Raw genomic sequence first — 19357 nt, 5'->3', positions numbered from 1 at the left:
TGGTTGGAAGTTCCATTAAGTATCACCTTCTAGATTTTCTCAATAGAAATCAGAAAGCTCTTGGACTTTTTTCAAAGCAAGCATCCGAGGCTGTACACAAAAGTTTAACAAAAAAATTGAAGCGCTGTCGCAGAGACTAACAAAAACCATCGAATGAAGCCTTAAAAAGTTGCTTCCACCTACAGCTCCATGAGAATTTAAACTGATTAAGTTCAAATTTTTTAGCTTATTTATATAATATATATGATCTTATTGTTTAATTAAAAAAAGAAATATTTTTGATTTAATTTTATTTTACTTTGAAACCTGTAATGTATATAACAGACCCGAAAATAGTAATTCTAGTAGCACGTAAGCCGTTAAGACATCAAATCATTAAAGGTATTATTATATATTAAATTAGCCGCATTTTGAAGGCAAAGATAATTGATGGTCATAAAGGTTTCTATGATTTTTTTAATGAGAGATAGCTAAAATAATAAAGATGATATTGTTTTTTAAGCACTACTTTCTGGATTTCGAAAAATATCAATTTTGGACTAAGAAGGAACGCTTTTGATTTTATTTTTAACACACTCCAGCTCGTGCATATACATATTAATAGAATCTGAAGAAAAACCTCATGTCTTTTGAAATTCAACCTAAAACCCTTACAATCAAGCAGTGTATTGGGTATTCTTTAGAAAAACACATATGTTTTGTTTCATAGTGACGTTTAACATTACATGTCTTATTATGAGCTAGTTCAGTATTGCACATAGGTTTATTTTCTTTTTCAATAAATGCGTATTTTTCTTTCCAATCACCATGAAATGATCTGTTCTCATCTTTAATTTTTCTTTTCTTACTTATATTGTGAAGTGCTTTATTGTCACCTTTTGCTATATCCATTTTTCAAACAATATGTCTTCCGGCTATGTATAATTCAAGTTTTTAGTATCAGCAAACCAAAAAACTTTTGAAAAGAGCCGCAATGACATTTTAAGAGCCGCTATTGGCCATTCCTGATATAGACTTCAGGCAATGCGGACGTAACGGAATAAACCCCATCGGCTGTCATTGGCACTGTACAAACTGCCCATTGGCACTGTACAAACAGTTGAACTCATGTAATTCGAAACTTCAAAGGGTCTCAAAATGCGTTCAAAAACATGAGTTTTTCAACTATAGAATTTCAATATTAAATAGTAAACCCTAAAGGGACCGAATATGTTTAATTTAAATTTTCTTTCGAATTATTAGAGTTCGAATTGTAACATTGTACAAATCATGACTTGAAAACACTGCCTACTTATAACCTTACTGTCAGTTGGTATAAATGGTGTTTTGCAGTAAAAATAAGTAAAAGTTTTTAGTTCTTATTTAGATAACTAAGGAATAACCTACTTAAATGAAACATAATTATTTGTAAAATTGAACTCGAAGATTTTATTTATAAAATTCTAAATTCTCATATTATATATAGAGACCTTTGCAAACAGGCATAAATGAAGTACATACATAACTACATGACGAACTAATCAGTACGCTATTGATACTGTAAAACGATTTGAAAATTTGTAGGTATAAAATGATTGTTATTAGAAATGTGCGTTATTTTTTGAGTATATAATAATGGTTTAAAACATAAAAGTTAATTTTATATTTTGGTGCTAGCGGTGCTGTGAAAGAGTGCAAAATATTGAACAACAAATGAAAACTACACGTAAGTCAAAACTTGTTTAATGTTTATAATGATAAGCTTTGTATATGAAATGAGTCAAAGTTTGTTCAAATTTTATTAAACTAAATTTGTATTATAGATTTGCTATTATTATGTATTGCTTTTGTCTGCTTGCTGGATATTTACCAATGTTGCGAATGTGTTTACCATTATAACGGTTGTATCGTTAACAAAGAAGCATCAAATGACAACGAAACTTGTAAATGCGTGTACAGAGGAGAGTATTGCACAAAAACAACAATCAAATAACTACATCTGTGCAAAGTTAATACTTGCACAAACGTTACTGTTGCTTGCCGGTTTTATTATGCAAGTGTTTGTAAAAAAGGATGCACCGCCGTTGAGTGCTGTAATGCTGGAGGCGGTAATTGTCGTGGATACAACAAATAGTTGTATGAAATAGTATAACAACTTCCTTAATAAAACTGTACTAAACAAATAAAAAATTTTCTCAAATTTTGCCTTATATTTATGCTAATTTTTTTTAAACAAAGAAAAAATAATAATTTTATAATTTTTTTTTAACTTTCACATAACTGTCCTTTCTAAATAAACTGTATATTCCCATGGTATTTGATATAATTAAGTGACATTATATCATTATATTTTAACTAAATGTGAGATTTAATTGAAATGTACTAGTCTATTATCTCAAAAAGTAGACTAGTAGGGAACAGTGGGGTAATGGCGAACGCGTGGTAACTCCAAACATGGTCAAATCGGCATGATAGAAAAAGATAGTTGACAATTTCTATAGTCTGCTGAAAGGGGGTCCTATACTCAGTTTCAGACGTGCAGTAGTGTAGTGAATCTGCGCTTGTTGTTCCCAATAAATTGATCCTAGCTTTTTCTGATAATTTTGTGTAACTTTTTGCTTAAAACAAATTCCTGTTATAGCTACTATGGATACAAAACCACTTCTTTTGTTGTTGTTGTTGCATAGTACTATAATCAAGGGGTTTTTAACAGATATTAAATTTTGGGTTTATCAATACAACCTTGATAGATCAATTGTATTTTATTTGTTTGTGTCCGCGGGGGAAATAACGAACGATCTTACTGGGGTAATTTTGAATGTCTAAAGTGTCATTGATAAAACTGATGTCAGGCGGTCAGAACTTAAATGTTTCTTACTTTTGTCACATTTAACTTTAACAGATTGTTAGCTACGTAATTTCATTTAATAGAGTGAAAACCAGAGAATATTTAGAAAAGGAACATTCCACTATTATTACTAGTTCCTCAATGAGAAATATTTTTGAGCAAAAAAAAAAGGAAGAAAGAAGAAGTAAAAAATACTGGTAAAAGTAAAAAGAGAAAGAAGAATTTTCATCTATTAGAGGCTGATCATGTACCATTATGTAAAGAAAAAAAGAGAGTCAGAGATGATACGAAACTTTTTTGTTTAATTTGCGAAGAAAAATTTAAGGATCCATCCACAAAAGACTGGATTATGTGTCATAAATGCCAGTCCTGGTTGAACAAAAGTGCACAATTGGTGAAAGCACGTCCCGGGGTTTTATTAGTGATTTTTGTTTGTAATAATTTTTAAAATTTTTAATAACTATAAAATGAAAAATTAATTTTAAGAGATTTTTTTTTTTATTAATTTTTGTATTAAGTTGCAATTAAAAGTTTCGTGACCTACCCGTGGAAGACTGGATTATTTTTTACAATTTAAGGCCTGGTGGAGGTGAGCATATTCTGAGGTTTTGTCTGTGATTTCTGCACTTGGTTATTAAAATTAGCTCTTATTTGTTATTACACAACATTACCCCAAGGTAAGGTAATTTCGAACACGAATAGTTTTATTTTTGCCTTAAATTTTTATTTTATAATAAGATTCACAAAAATTGCTTTTGGGAGTTTGTGACTGAATAGTTAGACTAAATGATAAGCAATAATTATGATCAATTTTATATAACTGGTGTCTTTTACTCGCATTCCCGCTTAGGTGTTTGCCAATATCCCACTCTCCCCTACATTCATACTCTACTAGAAATACATATAGTGGAAAGCTAAACGTAGTCTTTACGAAGTATTAAATCAGTGCGTCTGTTAATGGAATAGGAGTCATACATGAGTTTAAAAAAACTAAAATTCCTTTTTTTCATTTTAAACATTTTTTTGACATTATTATGTCTTGTTAATTTTCATTTCGTTAAAGCTACAAATATTATCAGTACTTTTTTGTTTATTTGTTTTTTCCTTTTTTTTATTAATTAACCTTTTTAATGTATGTTCTATGTTTAATAAAATAAAGCCATCATTACTGTAGCCAGGATAAAACAAGTTAAAAAAATTAGGTATTCACAGCAACCAAATAAAAATATGACTTTTGTAAGATTAGTGAGTTTCATTTTAATACGGACGCCTAAAATAGTGTACATAGCGCAGGTTAAAAAACTGCTAAAATATCGTTTATGTAAACATAGGTTGTTGCTATGTAAAACTAAGTACCAAATTGTAATCTATGTGTAGCTTGAATACGACTGACTGCATCCATTAAACTAAGTGTTTTAGCTTCATTTACATGTTAAAGAACATAGTACGAGTATTCATTTGCTGCCCCTAATGGCACCAAAAAACTTAACTTTGCACATTTAAGTAAAAAATTTAAACTTTTATGTTATAAATTTTCTAATATTCATTTATTATATTAAAATAACATTAGCATCCATAATTGTAGATAAGTATTTTCTTTTAACATGGCCGTAGACAAGTGAGGGCTTGAGGAGGGCTATAGCGCCCCCTCCCTCACTTTTAACTTCAGTTGCGCCTCTAATTTGGTTTCTACTAATCTTAGCGGACTTTGTTATCTTTGTGGAAGTACTTGTCATCCTCGATGACGCAGAATGTAGAATTGTGGAAAAAAAGGACATTTTAAGAAAGTGTAAAACCCTCAAAAAACTTTATTACGCTTGTAACTTTGCTTACTTCGCTTTTTGCCTCCATTACTTAGTCTTTTATCAACTCACTAAATTCTATAGTTTATATATTTTTATTTCTAGGGCTAAAGTAAGAGCTCTTTCTGACACCGAAAGCAATAAATATTTATAAGCAAATCATTATATAAATATATATATATATATATATATATATATATATATATATATATATATATATATATATATATATATATATATATATATATATATATATATATATATATATATATATGTATATATATATATATATATGTATATATATATATATATATATATGACTCATTAAAACTAAACATACTACGTTCTAATAAAAGAGTCTCTGATGGCTGATCTATCATTTTCTTGTCAAGGTAAAGTTTTAGCTAAGTTTACTTTATTTGGTATGGAGTACTCAGATATATATTTTTTGATTATACCAAATTCTTGCCAAGAAGTTATACTTGGTAGAGATTTTCTACAGTTGCACAAAAGTATTAATATCAATTATGATGGGGAAAAAAAGTCATTAAAAATCTGTTCTTCAACAAGGAAAAACAATGAAACAATGAAAGCTAGAACTCTTTTGTCTTTTGAATCTCCTGAATGCAGATCAATTGCTTCACCTTTCAGAATATATAACTCAGAAGACAAAACTTTTATGGAACACGAAACAAAAAAAATTTTTGGAAATAGATATACTTAAACTCTCTCCATGGCGATCACAAATTGTTGTTACTAGGAATGAGGGACATACGAAGCGCATGGTCATTGATTATTAACAAACAATAAAGCACTTTACACTACTTAATGCTTATCCTTTACCTAACATCAATGAATTAGTTAACTTTGTAGCAAAATATTCATTATTCAGCACATTTTATTTAAAAAGTGCTTATCACAAAATACCTCTCCTAGAAAGTTACAAATATTATACTGCCCTTTAATCCAATGGACAGCTTTTCCAATTCAATAAGAACTCCTTTTGGCTTCACTAGTGCTGTTGCACAATTTCAAAGAATCGTGGATAAATTAATGGAAGAAAACAAACTAGACAACACCTTTAACATTTACATAACTTGTATGTGTTACATCTATCAGCTTGTATGTGGTGAATCTAAAAGCAAACATGATTTCAATTTAGAAAAATTTCTCGAAGCCTCAAAGAAAGCTATGTTTTCGCTCAATGAAAAAAGATCTGTATTGTCTACTTCGTGTATAAACTTTCTAGGTTTCATTATAAAAAGTGGCTCTCTTTCTTTTAATCCAGATTGCTTAAAGTCATTAATTGAGATGCTTGTTCCCACTGATAGTGCTTTCCTCCATTGAGCCCTTGGTATGTTTTCATACTATTCCCAATATATAACATTTTTCTGACAAAATTCATCCTTTACCTCTAACTTCTAACTTTCCACTGCCTGCTGAAGCTATCAAGCATTTCATTAAAATGAAACAGTTAATCTCTTAATCAGCTCTACAGGCTGTTGAAGAAAATATTCCTTTTGTGGAAATAGCTGCCTCTGATTACGCCAAGACCAGTTGTATTCTTTTCTTACAAACTTTCCCCAACTAAAAAGAAACATTCTTCTCTAGAGAAGGAAGTTTATGGTATTGTTGAATCTCTTTAAAAATGGAAACATTATTTTGATGATCGTCACTTTACCATTGTCACGGATCAGCGTTCTCTCTCATTAATGTTTAGTAATAACAGGAGTAGAAAAATTAAACATGACAGTTCTGAGGTGGAGGGTAGAACTTTTTCCCTACAGCTATGATATAGTTTAAAGTCCCGGATATATCAATTTTGTTGCTGATGCCCTCTCTAAATTTTGTTGTTCTATCACAATAAATGGACCCTCTCTCATAAATCTCTTTGTCACCCTAGAAATACCAGAATTTATCATTTTATAAAGTTAAAGAATATGCTTTTTTTTCTTGACGATGTAAAAAAACCTTGTTATTATGTAAGTAACTTTAATCTTTAATCCTTTTGAGCAAAAAAGCATGGATTTTAAAGAGCCTATTCTGTCTTCATCTGTCAACAAATATTTTTTAACAACTGTAAATGAGTTTTCGAGGTTTCCTTTTGTATTTCCTTGTCGTGATATATCTAGTTAAACCGTTACTAAATGTTCAACTCAACTTTTCACTTTATTTGTTCGTATTTTTCTTAATTCTTGAGGTGTCAATATGAGTAGAACTAATCGTTAAAATCCTCAGGGTAATTGTGAATGTGAGAGGTACAACGGTACAATACAGAGGTACAATTGTTTGTAAAGGAATTTCTCTTGTTCTCAAATCAAAGAAGTTGCTTATCATGAGTTTGGTAAATGTATTACCTGATGACCTTTATTCAAATCGTTCCTTACTTTACACTTCTACTAATGCTACACCTTACGAACGACTATTTGGTTTCAGTCAACGTTTTTCTCATGGACACTCTGTTCCTATATTGTTGATAATGTCCTGTATTGCTTAAGAGGCATGTTAGACACAGTAAATACAAACCTCTGGTTGATGAGATTGAGCTTTTAAAGACATCAATATTCTCATGTTAGAATGCCCTGTGGACGTGAGACTTATGCTGCTACAAGACATCTTGCTCTATGGCTGATATGATCCGTGATAATGTCACAAATAATGACTGCAAAGAAAACTCCAATGAACCAGATACTAATTCTTTGAACAATTTTTATCTTTTTTTACTTAAAAGTGAAATAAACAGATACAAGTTAAATACGAACTGTTTAATTATTTATTAAGAAATACGAATTGACTACATTTTGATTTGATTTTTTATTTTATTTGAGAACAAAAAATATCATTTAATTTAATAGTTGTTTGTTTTTTTATTTACTTATATTTATTAGTAAATATATATCGAAATACTTTATATATTTTTTGAAATATTAGTTTTTTTACTTCCTTTGTTTTACCACTAATGAATTATAAATTAGGATTACAATATTATTTTTGAAACAATTAGACAATAATGAATAATGGACAGAAAATATTTAAGCGGAAATTTAAAACCCAAACTGCAAAAAAAAACAAATGTGACTGACAGCAAGCAACATTAAAAAAAATCCCAAAATTGACTACTTTTTTCCGATCTCCTTATAAAGCATGGGAGGATAATCAATGTGTGTCAATTAAATCCAACCCAACTGCAGAAAGTCCACAGTTGCAAAACGTAACAGATACTTCTTCAATGAGCAATGTATCGGTGTTATCCAATGCAACAGCGCAGCAAGAAAATGTATCATATGGCAATGTAAGTATACTGCAGAATTTAGGGAAAAGAATAAATTATTTCTATTCCTGTTATTATTATTATTATTATTATTATTATTATTATTATTATTGTTGTTGTTATGAGTAATATTGTTAAACGTATTATTACTTTTAATTGTATACTTAAGCTGCACCGTTCTTTTTTGTTTTAGTTTGTCAATATGTCAATCTAACCCAGCATTGTGGACGGATTTGAAATAAGCACAACGCTACTGGATTTCTATAAAATAAAATTCCTGATGAAAATGTTGAAAACAAAAATTTTGAAAAATTCCAAAAAGTTACAAACACCAAAATAAAGTGCTTCTCTCTTATCTATTTTTCTTTCAAGTTAAAAAATGGTGAAGTTCGAAAAAGAATCAGGCTTATTTATTCACTATCCACAGGAAAAATATTTTGTTTCTTCCGCTCGCTTTTTCAAGATTCAGACGACAATTTCAGAACTGGATTCAACGATTCTATTCTAGACACGAATAAAGCAAGCAGCATTCTAATGCAGTTCAGTGCTATTTTGGAAAAGTCACAATAAAAGGAGAAACTGATATTTATTTAAAACAGCAGTTGGAAGATGAAAAACATTTCTGGAGGAAAGTTCTAACAAGAGTTGTTGAATGCTTAAAGTTTTTGTGCAGTCGAGGTCTAGCTCGGTGAAGGTCTAGAAGGTGACTTCAGTAATGAAAATTTTCTCGGGGCCTTGGAGCTTTTAGCAAAACTAGACTCATTCCTTGCAAATACTTAGAAAACCGAGGAATTCAGTGCAGAGGAAATGTTTCATAAATTTCATCAACAAGTTTTAAGGAAATTGTTTTCTTAATTGCAAAAAAAGTTCTGGCTTCCATTGGTAGCAAAATTGACAGTGCTAAATTCTTTTCACTGATTATTGACTCATCAACTGACACACTGTGACCAACTTGCAATAATCATTCGATATGTGAGCTCGAAAGCTTTTGTGGAAGAAAGATTTATTGGGTTTAAATCTTCATGCGGATATAGCGGAAAGGTTATTGCAGATGTTGTCAAGAAAAAATTAGATGGGCATGGCTTAAATATTAACGATAGTTGTGGTCAGTCATATGACAATGCATCTAACATGTCAGGAAAATACAAAGGCTTGCAAGCACTACTGAAAAATGAGAACCCAAATATTGAATTTATTCCTTGTGCAGGACGCTCTCTAAATTTAGTTGGGTAAATGTTGTGAGACTGCATACGATTTCTTTGGATTTCTCTAATGTCTATATAATTTCTGTGCTTCTTTAACTCATAGATGGCAGATAGTTTGTTCTGGTCTTGCAAGTGGTGCTGGAAAAGACAGAAAAGTTACCATTGATGCCTGAGTGGGACAAGGTGGTCAGCCATTTCTACTTAAGTTTTACATTCAAATTACGATCATATTCTTGAGACATTAGAGTCTATTATTCTGGATAAAGATGAAAAATGTCAGACACAAAACGAAGCCACTGCACTTTAAAAAAAAACGAAAATTTTGGATGTTGCTTTTATGACGGAGCTTTGGCACAGAATTATGTTACGATTTGATGCTAATAGTATAAAACTTTAGGATAAAACTGCAGATTTGGCTCTTTGTGTTCGATTACTTAAATCTCTTTTGGAATAAGTGACATCAGTTTGTGAAAATTTTCTTGACATTCAAGAAATCTCAAGCATTAATCCTAATCAGTGCAAGCATGAAAACTCAAGAAAGAAGACGCGCAAATTAGGTTTTACTGAAAATAGCGAGAATGAAGTGGTTCTTAGTGGCAGTGACGAATTAAAAATAAAAATTTTTCCCCATTCATAGACAAGTTGAAAATGTGCTCGAAAGAAAGGTTTTTTGCTTACGAGTCTGCAGAGAGAAAGTTTGGTTTTCTAGCTAGTTTTCAGACCATGACCGTTCCTGTCATTGTTGCTACCTCCAAATCCTTATTTACTATTTATCCTTCAGACTTAGATACACAATTCCCTGATGAAATTATCTAGTTTTCCAAGTTGGTAAATAAGCAAATAAGAAGAACATATCAGCACTTGAATGTTTACAAGCAATTCGTTGGAATAAGTTAGCATCAGTTTTTCCCATGTTGAAATCGCATATCGGATTTTTCTTATCCTTTCCATAACCAATTGTAGTGCAGAGAGAGCATTTTCAAAAAAAGCAATAGTTAAAAATGATCTCTGGTCTTTAATTTTTAATGATTGTTTAAATGCTCTTTGTTTAATGACAATTGAAAGAACACTGTTAAAAAACATAAATTTTCAAGATGTCGTAATTGATTTTGCAAATGTAAAAGCAAGAAAAGTTTCTCTGTAAACAAAAATTAATCTTATGTTTTTTCTATTCGTTTTTAAATACATTTTTTTAGGAATGAGGCCCCAAATTTTTTTTGGCTCCCGGCCTCCAAGATCCTTAATCCGGCATTGCCTATATTTGAACTATTCGTAAATCTTTTATTTAGTATGGTAGACTGTGCTAACTCTTATTACTATTATTATGATTAATATTGTTTTTTTTATGTTTAAACTAATTTGTTTGTATATTTTAAGGTTACATATTATTTATATGCAGAATAAAGTCTTCTATGCTGGTTTTAGTAATAATTATCTAATACTAATTTACTTCAGCGTTTTATAAGATTTTGTAGTTTTTAGTTTTAATTACATAATTGAAATTGAAAAAAGATGGACGAAAATATTTAACCATTCCAAAAATAAACACAGTTTATTTGAAAATTTAGCTATTCTTGATGAGTGTAAGTGTTGCGCTGCTCCGATATTGATGCTGCAGTTAAAAGAGTTTTTCAACGCAATGATTTCTGGAAAAGTGAAAAATCATGATGAATTTTACAAAGGCACTTACAGTAAAATTTAATATGAAACATATATCTTGCTATGAAATTTCTAACACACTGTTGGTAAACGATACCTTTATATTTCCAAAAAACGTTATATTGCCGAAAAATATTCACTCAATAGAAAAATTTTAAATCACATATCTAACTTAAATTAATTTTTAACTTAAAGAATTAAATTCATTACCTAGATCCAATGATATGTTAAGAATAACCTAGATCTTAAATATATCTAGATATATCCTAGATTACCTAAATTTAATGGTATATTAAATGTGCTTCTTACATAACTTCGTGGATTCAGGCTGGCATGGAATTTTTTATTCCGTCTCGACGATTCCAGGTCAAGCCTCACTCTCCTCCATGGTTTTCTTCACACTGTGCTGCTGCAATTGCCAATCGAAACCGTTACTTCCATATTTATCAGCAAAACAATTCTCCAGAAAACAGAAGTCTGTTTATTACTGCTAGAAACAATTGTAAAAAGGTTTTGTCTACCGCCAAAACCCACTATTCTCAGTTCATGAAACCTCGTATCTCATCTTAAAAATTAGGCTCTCGCGACTTCTGGAGAATCTTTAATAATATCAATAATAAGGGCAAATCTATAGTTCCACCTCTCTTGTATGGTTCAGACTTTGTCACCTCACCTAAAGACAAAGCCGAATTGTTTGCTAAAAACTTTTCATCAATTTCATCTCTTGATTCCACTAGTTGCGTTCTACCTGATATTGCCAACAAACAGGTTGATCAATTGCTTGACATTCATATTACTCCAGCATCTGTATCTAAAGTGATTTCCTGCCTAGACTCTTCTACAGCGTGTGGCCCAGACAACATACCTGTTATTGTCTTGCAGAAATGTTCTCCGGAGCTTTCATCAATACTCTCAAAATTATTCAACAAGTGCTTATCAGAGTCTTGCTTTCCAGCCTGCTGGAAAGCGGCATCTGTTATTCCTATCTTCAAATATTATGGACAGCGATCCGATTCGTCTAACTACCGTCCCATAAGTCTTCTTCCTATCATAAGCAAGGTTTTTGAATCTTTAATTAACAAACACTTAATTTCTCATCTTGAATCTAATAACTTACTTTCTGACCATCAATATGGATTTCGATCTTCTCGTTCTACAGCTGATTTGCTAACAGTAATAACTGACAGGTTTTATCGTGCATTAGATAAAGGTGGAGAGGTTAAGGCCATCGCTTTTGATATTTCAAAAGCTTTTGATAAAGTTTGGCATGCTGGTCTTCTCCATAAGCTTTCTTCTTATGGTGTATCTGGCAACATCTTTAAGATCATTGAATCCTTCCTTTCCAATCGTAGCATAAAAGTTGTCCTTGATGGACAACACTCTTCTTCTTATTCTGTAACTTCAGGCGTTCCTCCTAGGTTCTATCCTTGGCCCTATACTCTTTTTAATTTATACTAATGATCTTCCAGATATTCTCACATCTAAGGTGGCATTGTTTGCTGATGATACTACCATTTATTCTTGTCGTGATAAGAAACCATCACCCTCTGATTGCTTGGAGGGGGCATTTGAGCTTGAAAAAGATCTCACTTCTGCTACAGCATGGGGCTCACAGTAGCTGGTGAATATTAATTCAGATAAAACTCAATTTTTTTCAGCCAATCGTTATCGCAATAATTTAGATCTTCCTATATTTATGAACGGTGATGTACTCGATGAGTCACCTACTCTTCATCTTCTAGGATTAACTCTTACTTCCAATCTTTCTTGGAAACCATATATCAAATCAGTTGCAAAATTAGCATCTGCTAAGGTTGCATCTCTTTATCGAGCTCGTCACTTTCTTACTTCGGATTCTATTCTCTATCTCTATAAATCTCAAATCCGGCCTTGTATGGAATACTGTTGCCATATCTGGGGCGGATCTTCTAATGATGCCCTTTCTCTTTTAGACAAGGTGCAAAAACGCATTGTAAACATTGTTAGACCTGCTCTCGCAGCCAACCTCCAACCATTATCACATCGTCGTAATGTTGCTTCTCTTTCTCTTTTCTACAAATACTATAATGGGCACTGCTATAATGAACTAGCGTCTCTTGTGCCATCTACTATAATTCATTCTGGTGTTACTCGTCATTAAATTAAGTGTCATCCTTTTTCTGTGACTGTTCCTAAGTGCTCCAAAAACGCTTAATCGTCAGCTCTTCGGAATTCGCTTCCTTCATCTTGCTTTCCTGATTCATATAATTTGAAATCTTTTAAGTCGTCCGTCAATCGTTATCTTGCTCTACAATCTTCATCTTTTCTCTTTCAGTAACTTCCAACTTCAATTAGTGGCTGCTTGCAGCCTTGTTGGAAGCGAAGTTGTTTAAAAAAAAAAAAAAAAAAAAAAAAAAAATTAAAAATAGAACTATTTTTAATTATTTAAATAAAAAAATTAAAAATAGAACTATTTTAGGAATAACTTTATTCCTAATAAATCATTGCCAAAATGACCTTGATTAATCGGACTGCGAGAAACTATACTTGTTTATAAATTAAAAATAAAGAATTATTTAACTCGTGCATTGTAATTTTCCGCTTTTTCCCTGTTCATGCTTTATAGTTCATTGAAGAAATAAATGTAAATAAAGTACGATAAAAATAATTAAACAAAGTAGTAAAACAAAGTAGTGTAGCTAAACCAATTTGGATTTGCCATAGCTTTGATATTTCTTATCATGTTGTCTTTAAACAAGGACTCTAAATACTTTGATTCGTCATTAATTATGATTTTTCTGTATTAAAGTACAGTTATTTTTAATTAGATTTACAAAAAAATTTACAAAAGAACCATATAAATCTAATTATTTTGTTTTCCTACAGATAATTTCTAAAAATCTGATGATTTAGGTATTACTTATCTAGCAACAACTTGAAAACATGATTTAAATCAATTAATTGCCTACTAACAATTACTCTCAAGATCTTATTTATAGAGGTTGATTTTCTCTGCTATTATTTTTCCTCACTGTTATTTAGGATTATTTAGAAATTTGGTACTTTTGCCATTATTTGTATTGGTCATCTGTCAAATTAGATTTTGTAATCATGTAACAATTGTTTTCCTTGTGTAACGTTCAGCAAAACTTAAGAATTCTTTCTTTAATTTTACTTTTTTCTTTTGATTCTGGTCCATTATTTACCCATTGTTTAGTGGAGTTAATTTGAAATTTGTTTATCTAATATGCATGTTGTCCAAATAAAAAAACCGCTTTTTATTAAATATTTATAAGATCTTAAATAAACAAGATCTTAAAAAAATATATGAAAAATAATAAGGCCATACTTTTTATAATAATCAAAAAATAGGACAATCTAAGGTAACATTAGGTGTATAAAAATGTTTGTTAATTGAATAAAATATATTCTTAACATTTAAAATAAAAAACAATTTCTTAAATTTATAACAAATGCTCTAAAACTCAACTTAAAAAAAAATTAATTCAAAATTCATTTTATTTTCAAGTGTTTTTTCAATATATAGAATACATTTAGAGGTATTAAAACACAATATCCAAAAGTTGTTGTTTTCAACCTACTTAAGTATTCATGTATATCAAAAGTTTTCTTGGTATTTTTTGTAGACATTTTTGTAATAATATTATAATAATTACATTGACAGGATCCCAAACATTTTGTAAAAAAAGTTCCTCAAAAGTAGGTCATACTGGCACTCAAAAATATAGAAATTATATAAAAGTCTCAACATTTGTTTTATAAAAAACAAATCGAAAAAAAAAGAAATTATTAAAAAATTGTAAAACTGCGTTTTTTTATCTTTTAGATAAAAAAGTAAACAATATATTTTATGCAACAAAATTTAAAACAATAACTATTATATTAAACAATTTTTATTTTCGAAGTTTTAATATAAATTCATTTGATTTGAGGTTGACCCACTTTTAGAGAACTTTTTTTTCAAAGTACTAGAGAAGTTTTAGAGGTATAAAAAATTGTTGTTTTCCAGCCCAACTAAAGGAATACACACATTGTAGAACAATTATGCCAAATTTAAAAATCTTTAAAATTTGTCCAAGTCAAATCTTTATTATTAAACAACTCTCCCCAATTGTTTCATTTTGTTCACTATCTTTACGTCAAGAGATGAAGCTTGAATTCTGTTGACAAGTTTGGATTTAATTTAAGATATCTTTTTGATCGTTTTTTTTTTTTTAAATTTTGTGCCCAACCTCAAATACTTGTGAATAGTTGTTAAAATTATGATGCCATTATAATCAACCAAAAGTTTAAAATTATTTTTGACACTAAAATATCCTTGTTTTGCTTTGTATGTTTTATGCTTATATAGTAAAATTACATCAAAGTGATATTCTAAATTATATTTTTAGTCAAAAAATATAAAATAATTTTAAACTTTAAAAAGTCAGAATTTTTGCTATTATTATTTCACTATTTGAGATTATTTTATGTAATTTAAAATTTATCGATGAATATAAATTTATTAAAGAATAATAAAAAAATATATATGTTTAGGACAACTGTGGCTTGAATTTAAGGCTTTTTTGTTTGCAGGTTTCAATCTTACTAATTTTTTGCTTAGCATTCTATTTGATATAAGTCTCAAACATTATGTTATCTATGTATGTAAAATATAACTGGAATGTGAAACATATGTAACAATAAAATGGTTTATTTGATATTAATAATATGGAATTTTATTGTTAACATAATATTGCTAGCAAATCTGTATTACATTAATATTAAACATGTATATGTAAGGTTTAGTTTTTAGCAATCAATTGCATGGGGTAGCATGGAAGTTGAAGAAACATAAACATAGATATGTTTATAATTTTTATGTATATATGTATAATATACATATTTATAATTTTTTGTGTCTGTTGTTTTTAAGAGAAATGATAAAAAGACCAGGCAGAAATGAGAGTGAAGAGGATTTACTTCAGTTTCAAGAAGAATTTTTAAAGAAGTCTGAAAAACCATCAGTGACAATTAAGAAATTAAAAAATGATAAAGCCAAAGATTTTAATAATGATATCGAAAAAGGTACACTTTTTTTTTTCCAATTAATCTTTTATTTTAATCCATTATTCAATCATAGGAAATTATGGTTGGCAATTTAATGCTGACCTAATTATTTTTATAAAGCATGGTCCTAATTTTTCTTTTTTAAAGTTTTCGTTCAATGAATGTAAATTAATCTTTCTCATGAATAATAGCTTAAAAACCATATGAAAATCTTATACTTTAGTTACATTCCTATATTAACCTTACATCTAAACTGGCTCTTTTTGCTTATGACTCAATTTTAAACTCTTGTTTTGACAAAAAAAAAATTTCTTTTCAATTGCTTTGAACAGGTAGCCAATGTGTTCAGATTCAAGATTGGCTACCTGTTCAAAGCAATTGTAAAGAGAAAACTTTTTGTCAAAACAAGAGTTTAAAATCGAGTCATTAGCAAATAGGGTCAGTTTAGATGTAAGGTTGTCAGGAAGATCATTAATGCAGATAAAAAAAAAAATAGGAGCAAGGATAGAACCTTGAGGTACCCCAACAGTTACTGGAAATAAAGAGTCTTGGCCTTTAAGGGTGACTTTAATAAAGCGGTTAGAAAGAAACGGTTTGATTATCTCAAAAACTTAACCAGATACACCATATGAAGCAAGCTTATGGAAAAGACCAGCATGTTAAACTTTTTTGAAAGCTTTAGACACGTCAAGAGCAATAGCCCTAGCTTCACTGCCTCCATCTAATGTGCGATAAAATCTTCTAGTCACAGCAGTTAGCAAGTCAGCTGTAGAGCAAGAGAATTGAACACTATATTGATTGTCTGACAGTAAATTATTTGATTCAAGACGGGTTGTGAGAAATTTATTGACCTAAAACTCAAGGACCTTGCTAATTGTAATATGTTAATATAGTTAATGATTCTTTTAAGTTTTAAGTTCTTTTTGTTGTGAAACAACAAGCTAATTTGGCAATATTGTTGACTAAAATTGATTTAAAGTTAATTCCAGAGTTTAGTGAAAATGATCAACAATCAGTTGCAGAATGGCAGGAAAAAGTTGAACTGGTATGCAAACTAATTGATGTAACAGATTTGGTGAGTGTTGTCTGCCTCTGTCTCATGAATGGTGCATTTTCAGTATATCAACAGTTAGCAGAAACTGATAAAGAAGATTTTGACTGGATAAAAGGAGGCGTTGCTAAAAGCATTTGCCGTTGATGCATTTACAGCTTTCGAACATTTCAATACAAGAAAGTTAAAGCATGGAGAAGTAGGTAATGTTTATTTGGCGGAACTGCAAAGATTATCTATGCTAATTGGTGATCTACCAGACAGAGCAATTGCATGTGCCTTTGTTTCTGGGCTCCCTGAGGAAGTTCGACGGATGCTGAGATCAAGTTCTTGTATGAATGATCTTACTATTATACAAATACTTGTGCGAGCAAGAGCACTCATGATTGAAGAACGGAATGATGGAGATTATCATCTATGAGGAAATAGTAATTAGAACAAGTCCGGTTGAAGATCGGAGACAGGCGATGTTTTGTGTTATATGTGTCAAGAGAAAGGACACATATCAAGAATGTGTCCAAAAAACGTACCAAGGGAGAAGATGTTTGCGCCAGCTCTCTCCCTAAACAATCAATAATGACGTACCTATTATACGCTTGGACATTAACAGTGTTCTTTGGTATTGTTGATTGACTCAGGATGTACTTGCAGCATCATTTTTAAAAAATGTGTGCCAAAAATTACAAAGAAAGTAGTTAGGGTGGTAACTGTAAATGGACAACAACAGCAGTGCAAAGATGTTAGCTGAACTTGAATTGTCACACCAAACAGGAAGGAAGTTTTTGGGGAAGCGCGTGTAGATGAATTTAAACCATTTGGTTATTATTTTTTGATGGGTATGGATGGAATAGTGGCTTCAGGTGGAGTATCAATATCTGCAACTCATGATGTTTGTTTTATGGGAAGAAACAAATCATGTTTACTTGGACTAAGAAGTGATATGCCAAAAGATGTCAGTAATATGAGTATAATTCCTCGGGATTTCACAGCTTTATTTGAGAAACAAAATCAAGAATAGATAATTGTGTGGAAATGGAAGAATGATTCTCAGCCTGAAACTCTAGTGAATATGATTACTCAATGCACTATCTCTGCTGGCATAAAACACGATTACAAAAAAGAAATTAAAGGGTGGATAGAGAAAAAGTGGGTGCAAAAGTACGATTCAAAGAAACATGGTCCAATAAAGGGTTTGATTCCTTTCATGGTAGTGGTGCAGTGAAATAAAGGAAAAGTACAACCAGTATTAAACTTCTGGGAGCTGAACACATTTATTGAAACATTCAATGCGAACACAGATGCGTGTGCTGACAAACTTTGAGACTGGAGACAGTTAAGAGAAAATGTTTCAATAATTGATATAGCTTCAGCTTGTAACTAAAAATTGATGAGAAACTCTGGGCTTACCAAACTGTTGTGTTCCGTGGACAAAAATCTTGTTTAACTCATTTGGGGTTCAGACTAAATGTTGCGCCAGTCATGATGAAGGCGGATTTGGACAAAGTGCTATCGCAAGACAAAACAATTTGGAAAAGAACGTCATCATATATTGATGATATTTTTGTCAATGAAGACGTAATACCTGTTCGTGGCATACTTGATCATTTGAAAATGTATGGGCTACATTGTAAGCCTGTGGTCCCTGCATGAGAGGGAACAAGAGTTCTTGGTTTATATGTTGGAATGGAAAATAAAAAGTTGTGTTGGAGAAGAGATAATGATTTTGGTGAAATTCCGAATTCACTAACAAGACGTAACATCTTTTCTTTGTGCAGAAAAATGGCATGGAATCTTCCGGTTTGTGGTTGGCTGCGTGTAGCCTTGTTGTAAAAGAACAGCAAATATGCTGACAAAAACATGTGATAAAAAATAAAATGCAATTATCTGGAAAAAATGCTGAATGATATTGTTAAAAGAACATGGAATACGATCCTGCTAAGGGAATTCGGAGTGTTAATAGTAACGAGGTAACAATTTGGGTAGATGCTAGTGTAATAACACTCGGCATGATTGTCAAGGTTGATGGCAATATAATCAAAGGCGCTTGTTGGTTAAGAAAAGATGACACAACACATATAAATATGTCCAAACATGATGCAGTAATTAAAGGAATAAATATTCGAAAGCGGTATTCCATTGGGTTACCGACGCACTTACTGGAAAATCTAGATTGAGGACAAAAGCTTCAAATGAAATGCTGATAAGAAGAAGACTCCAGAATATTGCAAATACAGTGGAAGAATACCAACTCAAAGTAGATATTAAGCTTGTCGCTTCAGAGTTTAACTTGGTCAATGCTCTTACTAGAGTGCCTAATAGTTGGTTAAAAATGGTTGATAAACCCTCTGAAATGGCAGCAAGTGGCGTTATTAGAACTTCGCTATCTTCCAAAGAAATCAAGCACATTCATAGATCTACAGGACATTATGGCGTGAAGAAAATATTGTACTTCGTTTGTAAAATTGACCTTTCAGTAAGCAATGAAGAAGTAAA

The 19357-nt window shown here is 30.8% G+C and overlaps 1 protein-coding gene across 1 annotated transcript in view; it reads left to right on the top strand.

Annotated features, from left to right (window-relative positions):
* The first annotated feature begins 15675 nt into the window (after positions 1-15675).
* Positions 15676-19357, top strand: part of LOC101235135 (RNA polymerase II-associated protein 1) — a 65720-nt gene continuing 62038 nt past the window's right edge. Inside the window, exon 1 of the mRNA XM_065804807.1 lies at positions 15676-15831. Coding sequence (XP_065660879.1) covers positions 15684-15831 — 148 coding nt within the window. The 5' untranslated portion in view covers positions 15676-15683. The remainder of the gene's footprint in view (positions 15832-19357) is intronic.

The sequence above is a fragment of the Hydra vulgaris genome, chromosome 09 (assembly GCF_038396675.1).
Source record: "Hydra vulgaris chromosome 09, alternate assembly HydraT2T_AEP".
Taxonomy (NCBI): Eukaryota; Metazoa; Cnidaria; class Hydrozoa; order Anthoathecata; family Hydridae; genus Hydra; species Hydra vulgaris.
Note: the sequence above shows the minus strand (reverse complement) of the source record. Positions and strands in the feature narration are given on the sequence as shown.